The following is a 14,858-nucleotide window of genomic DNA, read 5'->3' as shown; positions in this document are numbered from 1 at the left end:
GCATGATGAGTTCAAAAACAGCATGGAGGGGCTTTTAAGAGGGCTCCGAGGGGTCCACCAGGGTTGTGGGAGATTTATGTACAGTAGAAATGTTGAATGAGCTAAAAATAACCAACACTTTGATGCAAGTTTGAAGCTTTTCTTTGAAATTGTTTTCACAGATTCTACATGTCTTCCATTTTAAACATTAGATAGGAAAGACTAGCCAGAGTGAAACTCCTTAAGGGCTAATGTGCTGCTTCAACAAAGATGGTGGTATTATTAGACATGACACCCTAATATTTAGTGTTGATTTCTATTGATATAATACTGTATTTGGGTTGGAGGGCTGGCTCCCTGCAGCATCTTTTTCCCCACAGCGTGAGCAGAGAACATGACACCGGCCCACGGTGTCCCGCCAGAACACCCAAAAGTGCTTCTAACCATTCGAGCCGCACAGAAACAGTCATTAGAAGCTCATTTGTTTTGCCACAGATCATATCGCCATGTGTGTCAGCTCAGATGAGGAGCATCGCCAGGTGATCTGGCATATGAATCAGCTGTCAGTGTGGTGTTCCTTTACTGGACACTGCAACCAGCAGAGCCAGGGTGGTCCTGTTTGGTTGTCAATTTCTCTGGAACTTCCCTGTTGTGTGTGCGTGTGTGCGATTTGTCTTGGATTTCAGCCCAGATTTGTCACCAAAAGTGAATTCGCGAGAAAAATCATTGGAGGCTCTAATGGCTGTCATGTGAGTTGGTAAAGACCTGATTTGACTCTGGGTTACTTTTTAACTTTCTCTTTTTTTTTCTTGTTTTGGCTATAAGGGGTTTGGAAGAAAAGCGGAGGTTTGGAAGGCTGTTGCAGCGTGTGCTTTTCTGTGTGTGGGGTCGACTGTTTTGAAGAAGTTTGTCTAGGATCTCTAAATTCTATTTTCATTTAGGAGGCCCTGACTTCACTTATCTGCTCCATATTTTTTCTATTTGTATTTCTTTCTTTTCTATTTGTATTTTGTGTGCACTGGGCCAAACTGAACCTCTCTTACATTTATATCCTTCGCGGAGCATAATTGAATTCAAAAGATGCTAACAAAGCATTATTAACGTGTGTGTTTTAGGTGCAAACTTTGTGACGCGTAAGATCAGCCGTTCTGTGGCAAAGATTCACCTTGGCCAACTGGAATTCTTCAGCCTGGGCAACCTGGACTCCAAGAGGGACTGGGGCCATGCCAACGACTACGTGGAGGTAAAACAAACACCGCCATTACCACACACAAGCTTAGAGGAATATATACACACACACACAAACATACACGCACCATCACACGCATACTATCTCTGCCTCGGAGTTGAACCGGGTTCAGATGTGCACATAGTATTAACGGAGCATGTTTTCCCAGCTCATTCGAGGCCCCAATATGCGATCTGCATGAAGCCTCCTGTGATTGTCTGCCAAAAGAGAAACAGAGATAGAGAAAGAGAAGGGCAGCGGGAGGAGAGGGAGAGTGCCGCATGCTGTGAGGCCACAGAATGCACTCTGGTTTCCCACAACTCACCCATGTCCCAGATCCCTTCAGGCCCTCGTTTGCCATTCCCTGAACGCCTGCAAAAGAAAGAGAGATATTAAGGGAACGCTGCGTCCTGGGGACGATGACAGAAATACTGTGTTTGTGTTAATGTAACGGTGCCAGCAGCAAGCAGAGAAGGAGGGGTGGGGAGGTGAAACGAACAGTGGGGTCGCCACGTTGAGAAGGAGACGGAGCTGAAATTGTGTGTATCTAGATAGGTATAGGTATAGATTTGTGTGTGTGTGTGTGTGTGTGTGTGTGTGTGTGTGTGTGTGTGTGTGTGTGTGTGTGTGTGTGTGTGTGTGTGTGTGTGAGGAAGCACACATTCCTGCGTGTGTGAAAGTGTGTGATAGGTTAAGGTTGAAGAACGTGTGTGTGTATGTTCAGATGAAAGACTCGACGGGTTGCCATGTCTGACAGCAGACCTCTTGCAGCAGGCTGTGTTATTATTAAGAGGTGATGGTGGTGGTGGTAGTGGGGGGTGCTCTTTGAGATGGGTGTGGAGGTGAGGAGGTTACAGCGGGGAACCTCAGTTTAACAGGAGAGCGCAGTGAGGGGGTCAAGGCATCAGAGCAGAGTGTTGCGGCTGTGGTTCGTGCTGTTAAGGCGGGGCAGGGAGCCCTCGGTGGCGTCAGCGAAGCATCAGTCACTGCGTGGTTACGGGAAGACTGCTCATCAGTCATGTCCAACGTAAGCACATTGTCATTTTTGGCTCCTGTCACAGGAAGTCTGACTTGGTTTGCGAATGATAAAATGAAAGCATATCTTGTTAGTTTTTCAAAAAGAAACTGTGATTGTATTCTGATGTCATGCACATGGTTCACAGTGGATGAAATAAAGGATGGTGCACCCAACTATCCAACGACCCCTTTGAGTGAGCACTTGGAGACAGTGGGAAGGAAAAACTCCCTTTTAACAAGAAGAACCAGACTGGAGGAAGGGCAGCTCCGTCACAGATTAATAATAACTCATTTTTTAATTAAAAGTGGTGTATAAAAAAAACAAACAAGAGGTGCCTGAAGAAGAAACACTCACTGCATCATGGGAAGTCCCCAGCAAGCCTCGGACCATTGTAGCATTACTAAGAGAGGGTTCAGAGTCACCTGATCCAGCATGCGTGTTCCAGCTCTCATGTGAGAAAACAGTATCTGTGACTGACTGGCTTGAGACTTTTGATGAATTAGCAGTGTTAGCTATTGGAGTTTGAAGATCCTAGACATTAAAATTAGTCTGTTTTCCACTCTGTGGCAATTTAGAGTGAATTTCGAGAGTGCAGTGCAGGTTTTTTATTCCTTGATTGCGGCTGACATGTAAAGTTTTCACGTATGACTGATCCCATTAATACTCTGATTTGTACAGTACCAGATAATAATACTATATTATTACATGATCTCAGTTAATAAATATATAATATAATATAATGTAATATAATATAATATAATATAATATAATATAATATAATGTAATATAATGTAATATATGAAACAAGGCTAACTTTTATTCTTGCGCTAGAAAAATGCTGGCTGTTAGGTCTCACTGAGCGCATTTCTTGATCTTGTTATGTTAGTCTGACTGACCATTTCTGTGCTTAATGCCAATACGTGCAGCCGTGTTTATGTGTGCGTGCGCTTGCCTGTCCAGGGCACCCTGGCATGAGACGCTCCAGGTTTCCTGTGGGAACTGCCGACATTCCAGCTCTGGTGAATCAGGCACCTCCTCGCTCTGCTTCTCCTGTTTCGGAAAGGCGGATTTCGGGAAGCCAAACAGAAGCTGGAGGTGCTGAGGGGAACTGAGGTGGAGGCGAAGAAGGGAAAGGGTGAGGGGGATGAGGTTTGAAAGAAGAGGTGAAACAGACGCATGTTTGTGGGACGTTTGTGCATTAAGCGAACCATCCCTTCTGCTGAAAGTTCACCCCACCCAGAAGACCATCAAACGCTGCGACTGTCACCACACCGCCTCCCCCTCCGTCTGCCTCCCTCGATTTTACTTTGAAATATCCATCCAGTCAGCATCAGCACTATGTTACCATGGCAAAGCCAAACAACTGGCAACCTGTAAACAGAACCATGTGTGTCTGCTTTAGGCTGACAACTGCTTTTCCTCCTGGACTCTCTTTCCCTCTCTTCACCCCACCCAGGACAGGGAAATTGCTTGTAATTGGCTGTGGATGGATTGCGGGTGGCAGGAGGGGTGTGCTGTGTGTCTGCTCTAACGACGTCTGAAGGCGTGCAGCTGGCTGGGCATCGTCTCAGCCTGGTATCGGGTGTCCATCCCAGGCAGGCAGACAGACAGGCCTAGAGCTTCCCAGCTACCCTCACTGGAGGCCTTTATTATCATTAAAGTATTAAGAAGCTTCAGCATAAAATCGACAGATAAAATAATTTAAATCCTCTTGATCTCATTTTCATGAAAGAGGTTAAGCTTTGGACTTTTTCACTTTTGTGACTGTGTTTGAAACATTTGGCTGGCCTTTTTTTCCTCTTTTTCTTTCTCTCTTTTTTTTTTTTTGATTGCGGTTCTCTGCGATTTGGCGATGCAGAACAAATTTCTGACTCTGAGCCTGCCCGAGTGAAAAGCAAACCCACAGCAATCAGTCACTGCGCTATCTGAGAAGATAAAGATGTAATAGTCAGCCACCTTTCGCCAGGACTGCCCTCCTCCCTACTCTCCCCCTCTCCTCTCACCCTATGCCGACATCCTGAGTAGGCTCATGGTGGGTACAGCTGTTTGGAGCCCCTACCACCTCCTCACCCCCTCTGTCACCCTCCCCTTCTGGCTGCAGAGAGCCATTTCCTGTGTGGAGAAGCAGGCTGATGGGGAGGGAGTGGGAGCAGGAGTCAGCCTAGTGGTTTTGGCCTTTTCTCCCCCTCGGGCTCCATCCTGCTTTAGTTTCTCGCTGTCTTTTTGTCCATTTCCTCTCCCTCTTGTGTTTTATTCTTTATGTCCTTCCTACCTCTTAACCTTTTATTATTTCATCTTTGTACTGTCACAACTCCACCAAACTCTTGCTCCCTCTTGGTGAGCAGCTACCACCCAGTTACTAGATATTTCCCTCCGACATCTAATAAGCAGCTCCTATTTTTCTCCTGCCTTGAGCTGGCTTTCCTCTTCTCCCTGCTGTATGTCTCGGCCTACAAACTGTTGCCAGATGAGATGTGGTTGACCCGATGGCACACCCCGCTTTCCCGCTCTTGTCTTCTTTGAGTATTTATTTTCAAAATATAATTACTTGTGAAACTCCCGTCGTTGGAAGGCATTTCATCGCCGTCCTAAATGTGTGTGGTTGCACCTGTATGGCAGTAGCTCTCTGATTCCTGGCATTGTGTGAAGGCAGCAGGGTGGCAGGACAGCCTCGAGGGTGTCATTTTTCACCTCGTTTATTTTTCTTATCCGTTTTTTTTCTGCTGCAGCTGCCTCTCCGTGCAATAATGGTTACAGATGAGGCTAATTAACCAATCACAAAGCAGATCAGGGCCAATCAAAGATGATTGATGAGAGCAGCAGGCCATCCATCACATGTTTTTGGCCTGGAAGGTGACAGTGAGGGCAGGCTAGGAGTGTTCGTACAGTAAGACAGACATTTACATCAACATTTTGAACTTTTAGTTATCCGGAGTGACTCAGTACCTCGTCATCATCTGTTTTGTCAAGACCGTAGGCTTGATGTAAACGTGGATGTCTGGCTCTGAGCATGGAAGAAAGTGGAAAAAAAACAACTTTGCATTTAAATGCATGGGTGCTGGATAAAGAAACAGCAGATATAACAGTGACATATTCAGCAGCCACTCTTCTTCAAACTTCTGACTAATACAGCATAACCATGATAAATGATTCAATTCAATTTAATTTAAATAGCACCAAATCACATAAAACCGTCACCTTAAGGCACGTTATACTGACTGAAAGACCCTACAACAATGCAGAAAAAACAAAGAACACTCCAACATACAGATGACCCCCTATGAGCAAGCACTTGGCAACAGTGGGAAGGAAAAACTCTCTTTTAAGAGGAAGAAACCTCCAACAGAATCAGGCTCACGGAGGGGCGGCCATCTACTGCAACTTGTTAGAGGTGAAGGGAGGAAGATGGAAGAAAGACATGCTGTGGAAGAGACCCAGAGATGATAACTAATGATTAAACACAAAGTGAAGAGTGAAGAAACACTCATCAAAGCCCACGGCAGCCTAGGCCTATTAGGGAAACCTGACCTTAAGCTTTATCAAAAAGGAAAGATTTAGGTCTAATCTTAATGTAGAGACATTGTTCAGTGGAAGAGGGGCCCAAAGGCTCTGTCTCCCATTCTAATTTTAAATATCCTAAGAACCACAAGTAGCCCAGCAGTCTGCGAGTGAAGTCTCTCAGCTGTGATTTGCCATCAATCATGTGGAAATATGAAACGGTGCACACGACATTTTTCTGTATCCACAACACTTCACTTTTTAAGAGCATAAAGAATTGATGTTTAAGTACATGTAGGATTCAGTAATTCATTTCAGCACACATACCCAAAAGTCTAAATGTTGTCTTATGCATCAGAACGGCACACAGTGACAGGACAAGAGGTTTATTTCTGGTGGTGTTGACCTATGATGATTTGGCAAAGAATGTTTTCACATGTCTACATGCAGTCCCGTGAAAGTACCAAGTACTCCTTTACTATTTCCACAGGAATTAAGAGGATAAGCAGCAATCGCATGCTTCTAATCAAATGAACTTGAATAACTGATGATCAGCAAGTTCGAACACTTCTGTAGAAGCAGATGTTTTGACGGTTTGCTGGTTTGGAGCATTCCTGCGAGCGGATGTGCCAGCAAATTCAACCCAACGTCAGACTGCGCAATGTTCAGTGAAACTTTAAAAACCCAGAGAGCCGTGCATAAATGAACACCCGCAGAGCACAGCAGTTATTCAGAGAGCTGATAAATGTCTTTGCCTGCTCAAAACACACACACGACATAGCTAGAGTAATAAAGACCCACAATGGGAGCTAATAAGGGAGAGGAGAAGGAGCATTCGATTTCACCACCGAGACCTTCTGACTACAACAGCAGCTTCCTGAAACCTCTACGCCTACTTGTTGAAAACACCCACCTACTCATGCCTAAGTGCAGAGCAATACAGTGAGAAAGGGACTTTGACTGAAGCTACTGTCCCACACAGCGGCTGTGCACACACTGATGTACATGTGATTGCGTATGTGCACGCTCTCTTGTGTTCATTGCAGGTGAAATGTGAACCGCAGCTTTAGTAGTAGCTCAGTAAACAGGAGTTTGCCCCCCTCTGGGGAAAAGCAGTGAAACCTCACCAATCCTCCAGCCACCTCTCCATGCATGAATGCATACATACACACTAACCCATGGGGCTTATTTCACCTACAAGTACATTCACACAGCATGATGACTGAAACAAATACAGCTCTTTATCCCTTATAAAGGACTGGTAAGGATATGTGAGCCCCAGGTTGCCCCCAAAGAGCCTTTAAAATCTTTTTTTTTGGGGGGGGGGGATAATGGGCCCAACTCCAGACTTTCTATCTAGGGAGGCTCTTGAGGGTGTTTTTATTTCATTGCAGTTTAAATACTCATCTTGTCGGCGTTGTAGTTTTATATATGCACCCTAAAGTTACCTGAAATAACACCAACCTTTCTAGTTCAGTTCGCCTAAAAGAAATCCTCTAGCAACAGGTCTAGCAATTTTGTATGAAAAAAAAGAACAACAGCGCGTGCACGCACATGCTCCTGTGCTGTTGCTGAACCATGCTGCACAAAGAAGTTACTTATCACTTGCTCTGCCTACTATGAGGCATGAGAGAACATCCAGTAAACAGCGATCTTCATCTTTCTGTTCATCTTGCTTAAACTGTGCATTTCAGATTATTTTGATCGCAAACAAAATACTCCCCGTGCTGTTTACCAGTTTATGTTATTATGACTGTTGATGAGTTTTGACAAATGTGGCCATGTGAAAAAGAAAGTTTCCACAGGACTGTACTACATGCAGGCCTGTAAAACACCCTTACTGCCTCCACAGGAATTAAGAGGTCTCAGCAAATTCATCCCAAGATCAGATGTTGCAGTGCTTAGAGAAACTGCAAAAACCCAAGAGCCACATGTCTCACACTACAGACTTCATTTAACACGTTCAATGTTAAAGTTCTTGACAGAAAAATTGGAAAAAGACTGAACCTATATGGCATGTTTGGAAAAGTGGCCAGGAGAAAGCTTCTTCTCCTTAAAAGAACATAACCACATGGTTTAGGTTTTCAAAGATGCGTCTGAACAAACCACAAGACTTTTGAAACAATGTTAGACAAGATCAAAACGGAGACATTTGGTCGTGATACATGCTGTCATGTTTGGTGAAAACCAACACAGCATACCAGCACGGTGGTAGAAGGCTTGTGATTTTGGTTTGTTTTGCTCGTGTGTATCCCACAGTATGCTAGTCAAACGTGAGTTCATTAGTCCAATAGCTAAAGCTAGGTCAAAATTAGGTTATTTAACAGGACAATGATCCTAAGCATAATAAGAACCATGAATGGTTGAAAAAGGATCAAAGAGTTGCAAAAAAATCTAGAAGTCTAGACCTCAGTCTTTGAACACTAATAGACCTTTAACAGGCATTTGCTCATGCAACCTCAATGAAGTTGTAAAGAAGAGTGGAGGGAAAAGTCTTCTACAAGACTGAGCCACTGATAAAGTCATAGAGAAAACAATTACTTCAGGTTTTTGGTGCGTAAAGTGGTTCTAAAAACCACTGGATCTCGCGGTGTACATAGTTCTTTAGAGGATTGAGTCCTTTAAAAATGTAGAAGAAGCCAAAATGACATCAAAAATTCAAAATGTTGAAATTCCTCTTAGACTGAGAGAAACTTGGAGTTCCAAGGAGATTTTTGTGTGTACCAGATATCATACATGTATGATATGTCTAGGGGTCCACTTCCACTATCCGTGTGGAAAACAGCTTTTGACGTGTTCATTTTAAGCTGGTTTAAAGCCCCAAAAGCAGTTTATTTGTGTGAACAATAAGAGAAAGAGCAGTTTCATAGCACGTTCACACCTTTCAGTGCTTGCACCCTAATCTGAGAAAAAGAAAGCTGCAAAAACAAGCAGTTCAGAATAAAAACTATTGGGTGATAATATCTTTGTTTTCTTACTGATGACGTGCTGTTTTAACATGTATGTTTTGAAATTTTACTGCGACACAAATTTCACGTTTGCCAATATAATTACCATAAGTTGCAAATATTTTGTCTATTGTTTTTTTTGACCATCATACCTAAACGTACTTGGCCATACTCAGGTAGGAAGACGAGAGCTGGCTCTGCATAATCACCGAGTGAAACGGTGTAGGAGTTGAGCTTTGATAGAAATAATGAATTGGGTGAGATTCTTGAGACAGATGTCCAGGGAGGCACTCTTGCCCCATCTGTCCAGATCCTAAATCACTGAACATGTTTACTGTGGCATCGCACCAGAGGGACAGAGAGAGCGAGGGGCAGTGGGAGTCTTAGAAAGGCGAAATGTTGAATATGTTCACAGCACAGATAATTCAGCGGGATGATTCATTGAGGAAAGATTGGGTAAAATCTACTCCCCCTGATGCTCTAACAATAGAAGAACAGATAACAGATCCATGATAGAAGTGAGGAGACCTTGTTAGGGTCGCTTTCAGTGCGTGAAGGTTGTATGTGTTTCTACATGTGATATGTATTTCAGCTGGGAACACTGCCACGAAATCCCAGTAAGGGGTTTAGGGAGATTTTCGGGGTTTTCAGAGAATTACTTCCTTTTCTTGCCCGTTCTCCTGTAGTGTTCACTTCTTTTTGACCTGTTCTGCTCGTTGTAAAAAAGTCAGACCTTGGAAGTGAATATAAAGCAGGTAATCAGTTTGACTATTAGATTTATGCAGGTAAAGAGTAATAAATAATGACTGCACTTTTAGAAGTTATATTACATGTACCTGGAAGTAAAGTGCTTTGTGTCATTAAAATAAAAAGAAACAAAGCTATGAAAATGTTAGGTAAATGAGGCCAAACCTGAAAATCACGTTTTATACATAAAGAAAACGTACCAGCCTTTTTAACTTCAAAAGGCAAACCTGCTGCCTTCCATGTTTAACAGCTAAAGAGGCCATACTCTGTGTTCAGACAGTAAGGAGAGGGTGATGGGATGATATCATTTTTCCTCAATGAACCATAGAACAGAAAAATTTACTCTAATCAACTCAAATTTGACTCTAATCAACTCAAATGTTGTTAAAGTGAGTAGTTTTGCAAAGTTTTGTTGTGCCGTTTTCATCAAAACCCACAAACTCCATCTTCTGACATGCAGAAACAAGATGAACCGTCTGACTGATCTGAGAAAATGGATTTGCTGAAAAGGAAATGTATGTGGAAAATAAAGCAGCACATAGACTTGCATAGTGAAATCTCTTCAGTCACATCAGTTTTAACTGTAACTTTTGGACCAACATAGATTGGAAACACTTGAGCTGGAAAAGTAAATGGAAATATGAACAATTACAAGACGGTGCAAACTTGATCTAGTAAAGACTGATAGGATGAAAAGCTCCAGGACAGCTGCTGCAGTGTGTGGTTAGATGTGCTATGTTTTTTGATGTGCAGTTGCTCTGTGTTTGGGTCCTTAAATATCGTTAAACTCCTCAGATCTTGTGTCTCGAACTAAATTAGCTTTGTTTTTCTTGCTTATTAGTCAGCGTTTCTGATCTTTTTGGGCTTACCATCTCTTAAAAATAAGGCGAAAAGCACTCATTATCCCCTGCTGTGGGAGTAGGCAATGAAAATAATTAACTCTGACACAAGTAACGACTTTATTTTCCTGTTTCAAGGCCGTTTCACTCAATAAAAGTCGGGAAATGTAGAGTCTACAGGAATACAGTACCAAAACCATCTACCGTCACCATCTTTGTAAGAACAGCTTTTGGAAGTTGTAATGTTAGATTTACTGAGGGGTTTTTTGCAGTATTGATTGTTAGAGCAAATCACTTTTACATCAAAGGTAAATGATACATTTACAGTAGGACTGCCAACACTTTTTTTCCCTGAGTAGAGGATTCAAAAACAGCCAGTTGTTGTTGAGTTTGCCTTTTTAGAAGAAACCACTGCCTGTCCAGCTGGATGGCGGGAAGACTCTGGTATGAAGACTGTCTTGCTGTAGGTCATTTTTAAAATAGAGAAGAAATGTTTCAGGAAACGTTTTGGACAAGAAAGAATCTTTGCTTACCAGCATGGAACATGCACTTGTGTTTTTGTAGCCTGGACCTTAGGAATAAGTCTTTGTAATAAGAAGAAAAGAGAAATGGCTGTACTGTTACTGCTGAGCTCCAGCGGTACTTCAGAAAAGTCTCATGTCTGTGTGCGCAGGCCGCAGCAGCTGGCCATCTCTCTCAGACTGACAGGCCTAAGCTCACCCCTGCTGGGCTGAGGATGAAAGCAGATGCTCTCCTCCTTCCTTTCCCGCTCTGTTTTTCTCTCCTTTCTCTTTGCGGCCTTGTGTAACCAGAATCCTCAGCTTTCATACGGAGCCTGCAGGATAGTTTGCACCCTGGAGTCCTGCAGAAAGCAGAGACACACAATACACCAAGTGACTGACATATTTGATGCTTTACTATGAAAAATCTAAGCAGATTTTTCTGCGATTGCAAAGTAAGCCAAACTGCTGATATGGATCCGTGTTTATTGCTGTCTTAACACAACACCATTGTGTGAGAACCCAAGTGCATACCAGTAGAAATGAGCACAAATTATCATGTGAAGAAAGAAAAGAAGCGATAAACGGCATAGTTTGCCTAAACATTCAACGACAGTGTTCAGTATTTATGTTTTCCATAGTCTGCACTTAAAAATTGCAGTCAGCTTTTCAGTTTTCAGTAGATGGATTTTGATGCAACCACTGATTATTGATGCGAACATGCTACACAACTTAATATACCAAGAAATTAAAGTAGATCAGCACTTCTCTTAATTAAAAATGGAAAACAAAGGCCACAGAGTGTGCTTCTTTCAGTGTGTCCTCACCTGTTTGTTCTAAGGGTCAGCGCAAGATTACAGCAGGTTTGGTTGAAGACAAATTTGTGGGTGAGGTGGCACCTAAACACATGCAAAAGAGAAATATACCTCCCACCTTGAAAGCAGGGAGCAGGACAGGAAATAACGGATGGGCTGACGTCTCTAGAGGGGGGTTGCCGGTGGTCATGCAGGGCACCCCGCTGGGGATTTAACAGATCAGCACAGGAGGGAGGGAGTCAGCTGGTGATGACGAGAAAGAGTGTGTGAGAGAAGGCTGAAGCCTAATGACTCTTTTCTACTAGCAGCTACTCAGCTTGGCTGACTCTGCTCAAATTTGGTGGTTTCCCATTACAACTAACTACGAGCTCAGTGTGGGTGGAGTCATTATGTTCCATGACGTCGTTTGTATGTGACACAAACAAAACAATGGAGGATGTCTGCACCTCGTCGGTGGACCATGGTGTTGGTTTGTGTGTAACTATTTCCCTTGTTGCCGTGTTTTAAAAAATGGAGGGTTTGTTTTAAGTGAAGGCATTGTGCTCGTGACTATTCCAGTGACATCACTCCCTGGCCAATCAGAGGCATGCAGTCTGTTGAGGTCACATTTCTGGGGTCAAGTTAGCATTTGCATGCTTCCTGTTTGTGAGTATACGGCGATTGTCTGTGAGAAATGTGCAGAATTTGCAAATCTATTGCCAGCTTAATACACAGATACTCAGATCAAACAGAAAGTCATATGAACTACTAGATTCGGTCTTGCCAGAATCTCATTTTGAAACAAAAAAATTCAGAAATTACTCCACAAATAGTAACGTAGTCGCTGCAGAACGGCAACTGCTAAGCGGCATAAGGGCTCAATATGCTTTTTTTTTTTTTTTTTTAGAGGAATATACCAAAATGCAAGCAGTTGGCAACCGTTTTGTTGAGTCCCTGATTGCAAAGAGACCCGTTGCAGGCAAGTTGCACTCCGTGGTGCAGACTGGCTTACACTGAGTGAAAGTTATTTGCAAACGTTCACCAATCTGTCTGAGAACGATGGCAGTCAGTCCGAGTCAGACAATGATTGTCTGGAGACGAGTTGCCTCCCACCAGGTGACCTGTGCAGGTGGCTCGCAGTCAGAAATGGTCACTCGGAGGTAGGGCTGCACGATTAATCGTTAGAAAATCGCGATCTCGATTCATACTTATGTGCGATCTCATTTCCAAATGACAACGATTTTTTAAAAAAAAAGAAAAAAAAAAGACAACGACGATTGTACCGCGTTTTGATCCGGGACGTAATCTGCATGAAAACAAGCGCTCACTCTTCCTGCTCAACAAATGACAAGGGCGGAGCCTTATACCACGTGATACAGAAGCTGTGTGTGTGATGCTAAAATTAGCAGGGAAAAAACAACGGAGAGCACGTCAGGGATGACGAGAAAGTGACAGGAGAAAATCCGTCCCGGTCAACCACCCAAACATCAATAACGGGAACCTTATACAACGCTTCCCTATACACGTCGAACTCCCGCAGGCACAAAGAAATTACGGAGGCTATCACTTATCACCTGACCAATGATATGGCTCCCATCAACACTGTGCTAAACGAGGGATTTAGGAAAATGATCAACACCCTAGACAAACGCTACACAGTGCCGTCCCGCAACTATTTTTCTATTGTTGCACTACCTGCTCTATACACGCAGTGTCGAGCAACGGTGGAGACGGAATTTCAAGCAGTACAACATTTTGCGGCAACGACAAAACGTGAGACATTTGTTGTTTTTATGTTTATTTATTGTTCTTATGTTCAGTTTCAACTGTTACGAAGTCGATGTGCAGTTAATAAGTGCAATAAATATTTATACTGGAAAAGAAAATCGTGAGAGAATCGTGATCTCAATTCTAAGCCAAAAAATCGTGATTCTCATTTTATGCAAAATCGTGCAGCCCTACTCGGAGGTTGACGGGTGTTTGCACGTTCAGCTGCGTCTACTTCCAGTAAGTCACCAAATGCAACCAATGACTCTTCCTAGTCGCAAGGGAGTTACTATCCTATTTTTGTTGTGTGTGTGTCTGTGTTTAATTTCACTGTATGTGACTGTAGTGTGACGCTCTTTAACACCGTCATCAGAATCAGTCGCATGCAGTCTGTTGATGTCCCAGCTGAGGGTAATGTCTTATGGAAAAATTATGTCTTTAATAGAAAACATAATATCTGTCACATATTTTCCACACAAAAGATTAAATATTTAGCAATTTTTCATTTAAAGGAGCTGTTCGCGAAGCAGAAAAAAAGGACTTGTTTAAACAAGGAATCATGTTTCAGGACTGTTTCTATTTACTTATTACTTTGAACTGACTTTTTTCTTGTTTACTAATCAGTAAACTTTGGTTAGATTCACTTTAAACCCTTTTTGAAATCCACTTCACAGAGAGGGAGAGAGAGAAGCAGTAGTTAGGGAGTCCACAGCTGGCCTGTGAAACTGAGACACTCCCTGATTGGGACGGACAAGTGTGAGAGGCACTTTAATGCAATAATCCCTCCCAGGCCTGTGTGTGTCTGTGTGCGTTTAAATGTTGTCATACAGAAAAGACTAAGTCTCTGTAGTGACATTTTAGGGAGTATCAGTGTAGCGTGGGGAGTGAATTGAAGCTGTCACTCGTCCAGCAGACAGGCCTGATGGAGTAGAGGGATGTTTAGAGGGCTGGGAGTGGGGGTGGGAGGGTCATCTTGTTTTAATTGTCTGAGGAGTCTGGCCAACTCTTTGGGGCTGGAATGTGTGTGACCTCTTCTCTCTCTCCTTCACACTCCCGCGCTCGCGCTCTGTGCGCGTCGCCCTCAGTCGAGCAGCTCGTGGGAAGATTCTCGCTCCGGATTTTTCGAAACCGGGCCAAATATTGCGAGAGCTCGGTCACAGTCTCGGCGCTTCTCTTTATCTCACAGCTCTCCCACTCTGTGTCCCACTCTTTCCGTGGTGTTTTTTTGTGACTGACTGACCCCTTTGATTCTCAGCTTTCTGTGTGATGCCGTGTTTCTTTGCACATGGATTTAAAAGAGTGGAAACTGTCAAAGTTCAACAGTTTGTATGTACTCTGTGTTAAATTTCAGTTTAATTCTTATGTTTTTTTCCAGGATATCAGTACATGTTACTTTAGATATTAAAGCCAATGCTGGGAGACCATTAGCTCAAATTCTCCAGTGTTACAAAATGCTCTTCAGTTGCCACATTACTGCAAAGATAAAAACCTACCAATGAAAGCTAAAGCTTTTCCCTTTTTTGGGTGGTTTAAACAAAAG

The 14,858-nt window shown here is 43.1% G+C and overlaps 1 protein-coding gene across 1 annotated transcript in view; it reads left to right on the top strand.

The window, feature by feature from the left end:
• gmds (GDP-mannose 4,6-dehydratase) overlaps positions 1 to 14,858 on the top strand; it is a 195,309-nt gene that overhangs the window by 79,401 nt on the left and 101,050 nt on the right. The window contains exon 7 of the mRNA XM_026147546.1: positions 1,095 to 1,222. Within this exon, the coding sequence (XP_026003331.1) occupies positions 1,095 to 1,222 (128 nt within the window). The remainder of the gene's footprint in view (positions 1 to 1,094; positions 1,223 to 14,858) is intronic.

The sequence above is a fragment of the Astatotilapia calliptera genome, chromosome 17, assembly GCF_900246225.1.
Source record: "Astatotilapia calliptera chromosome 17, fAstCal1.2, whole genome shotgun sequence".
In the NCBI taxonomy this organism is placed as follows: domain Eukaryota; kingdom Metazoa; phylum Chordata; class Actinopteri; order Cichliformes; family Cichlidae; genus Astatotilapia; species Astatotilapia calliptera.
The sequence above is the reverse complement of the archived record's forward strand: the minus strand, read 5'-3'. Positions and strand labels throughout refer to the sequence as shown.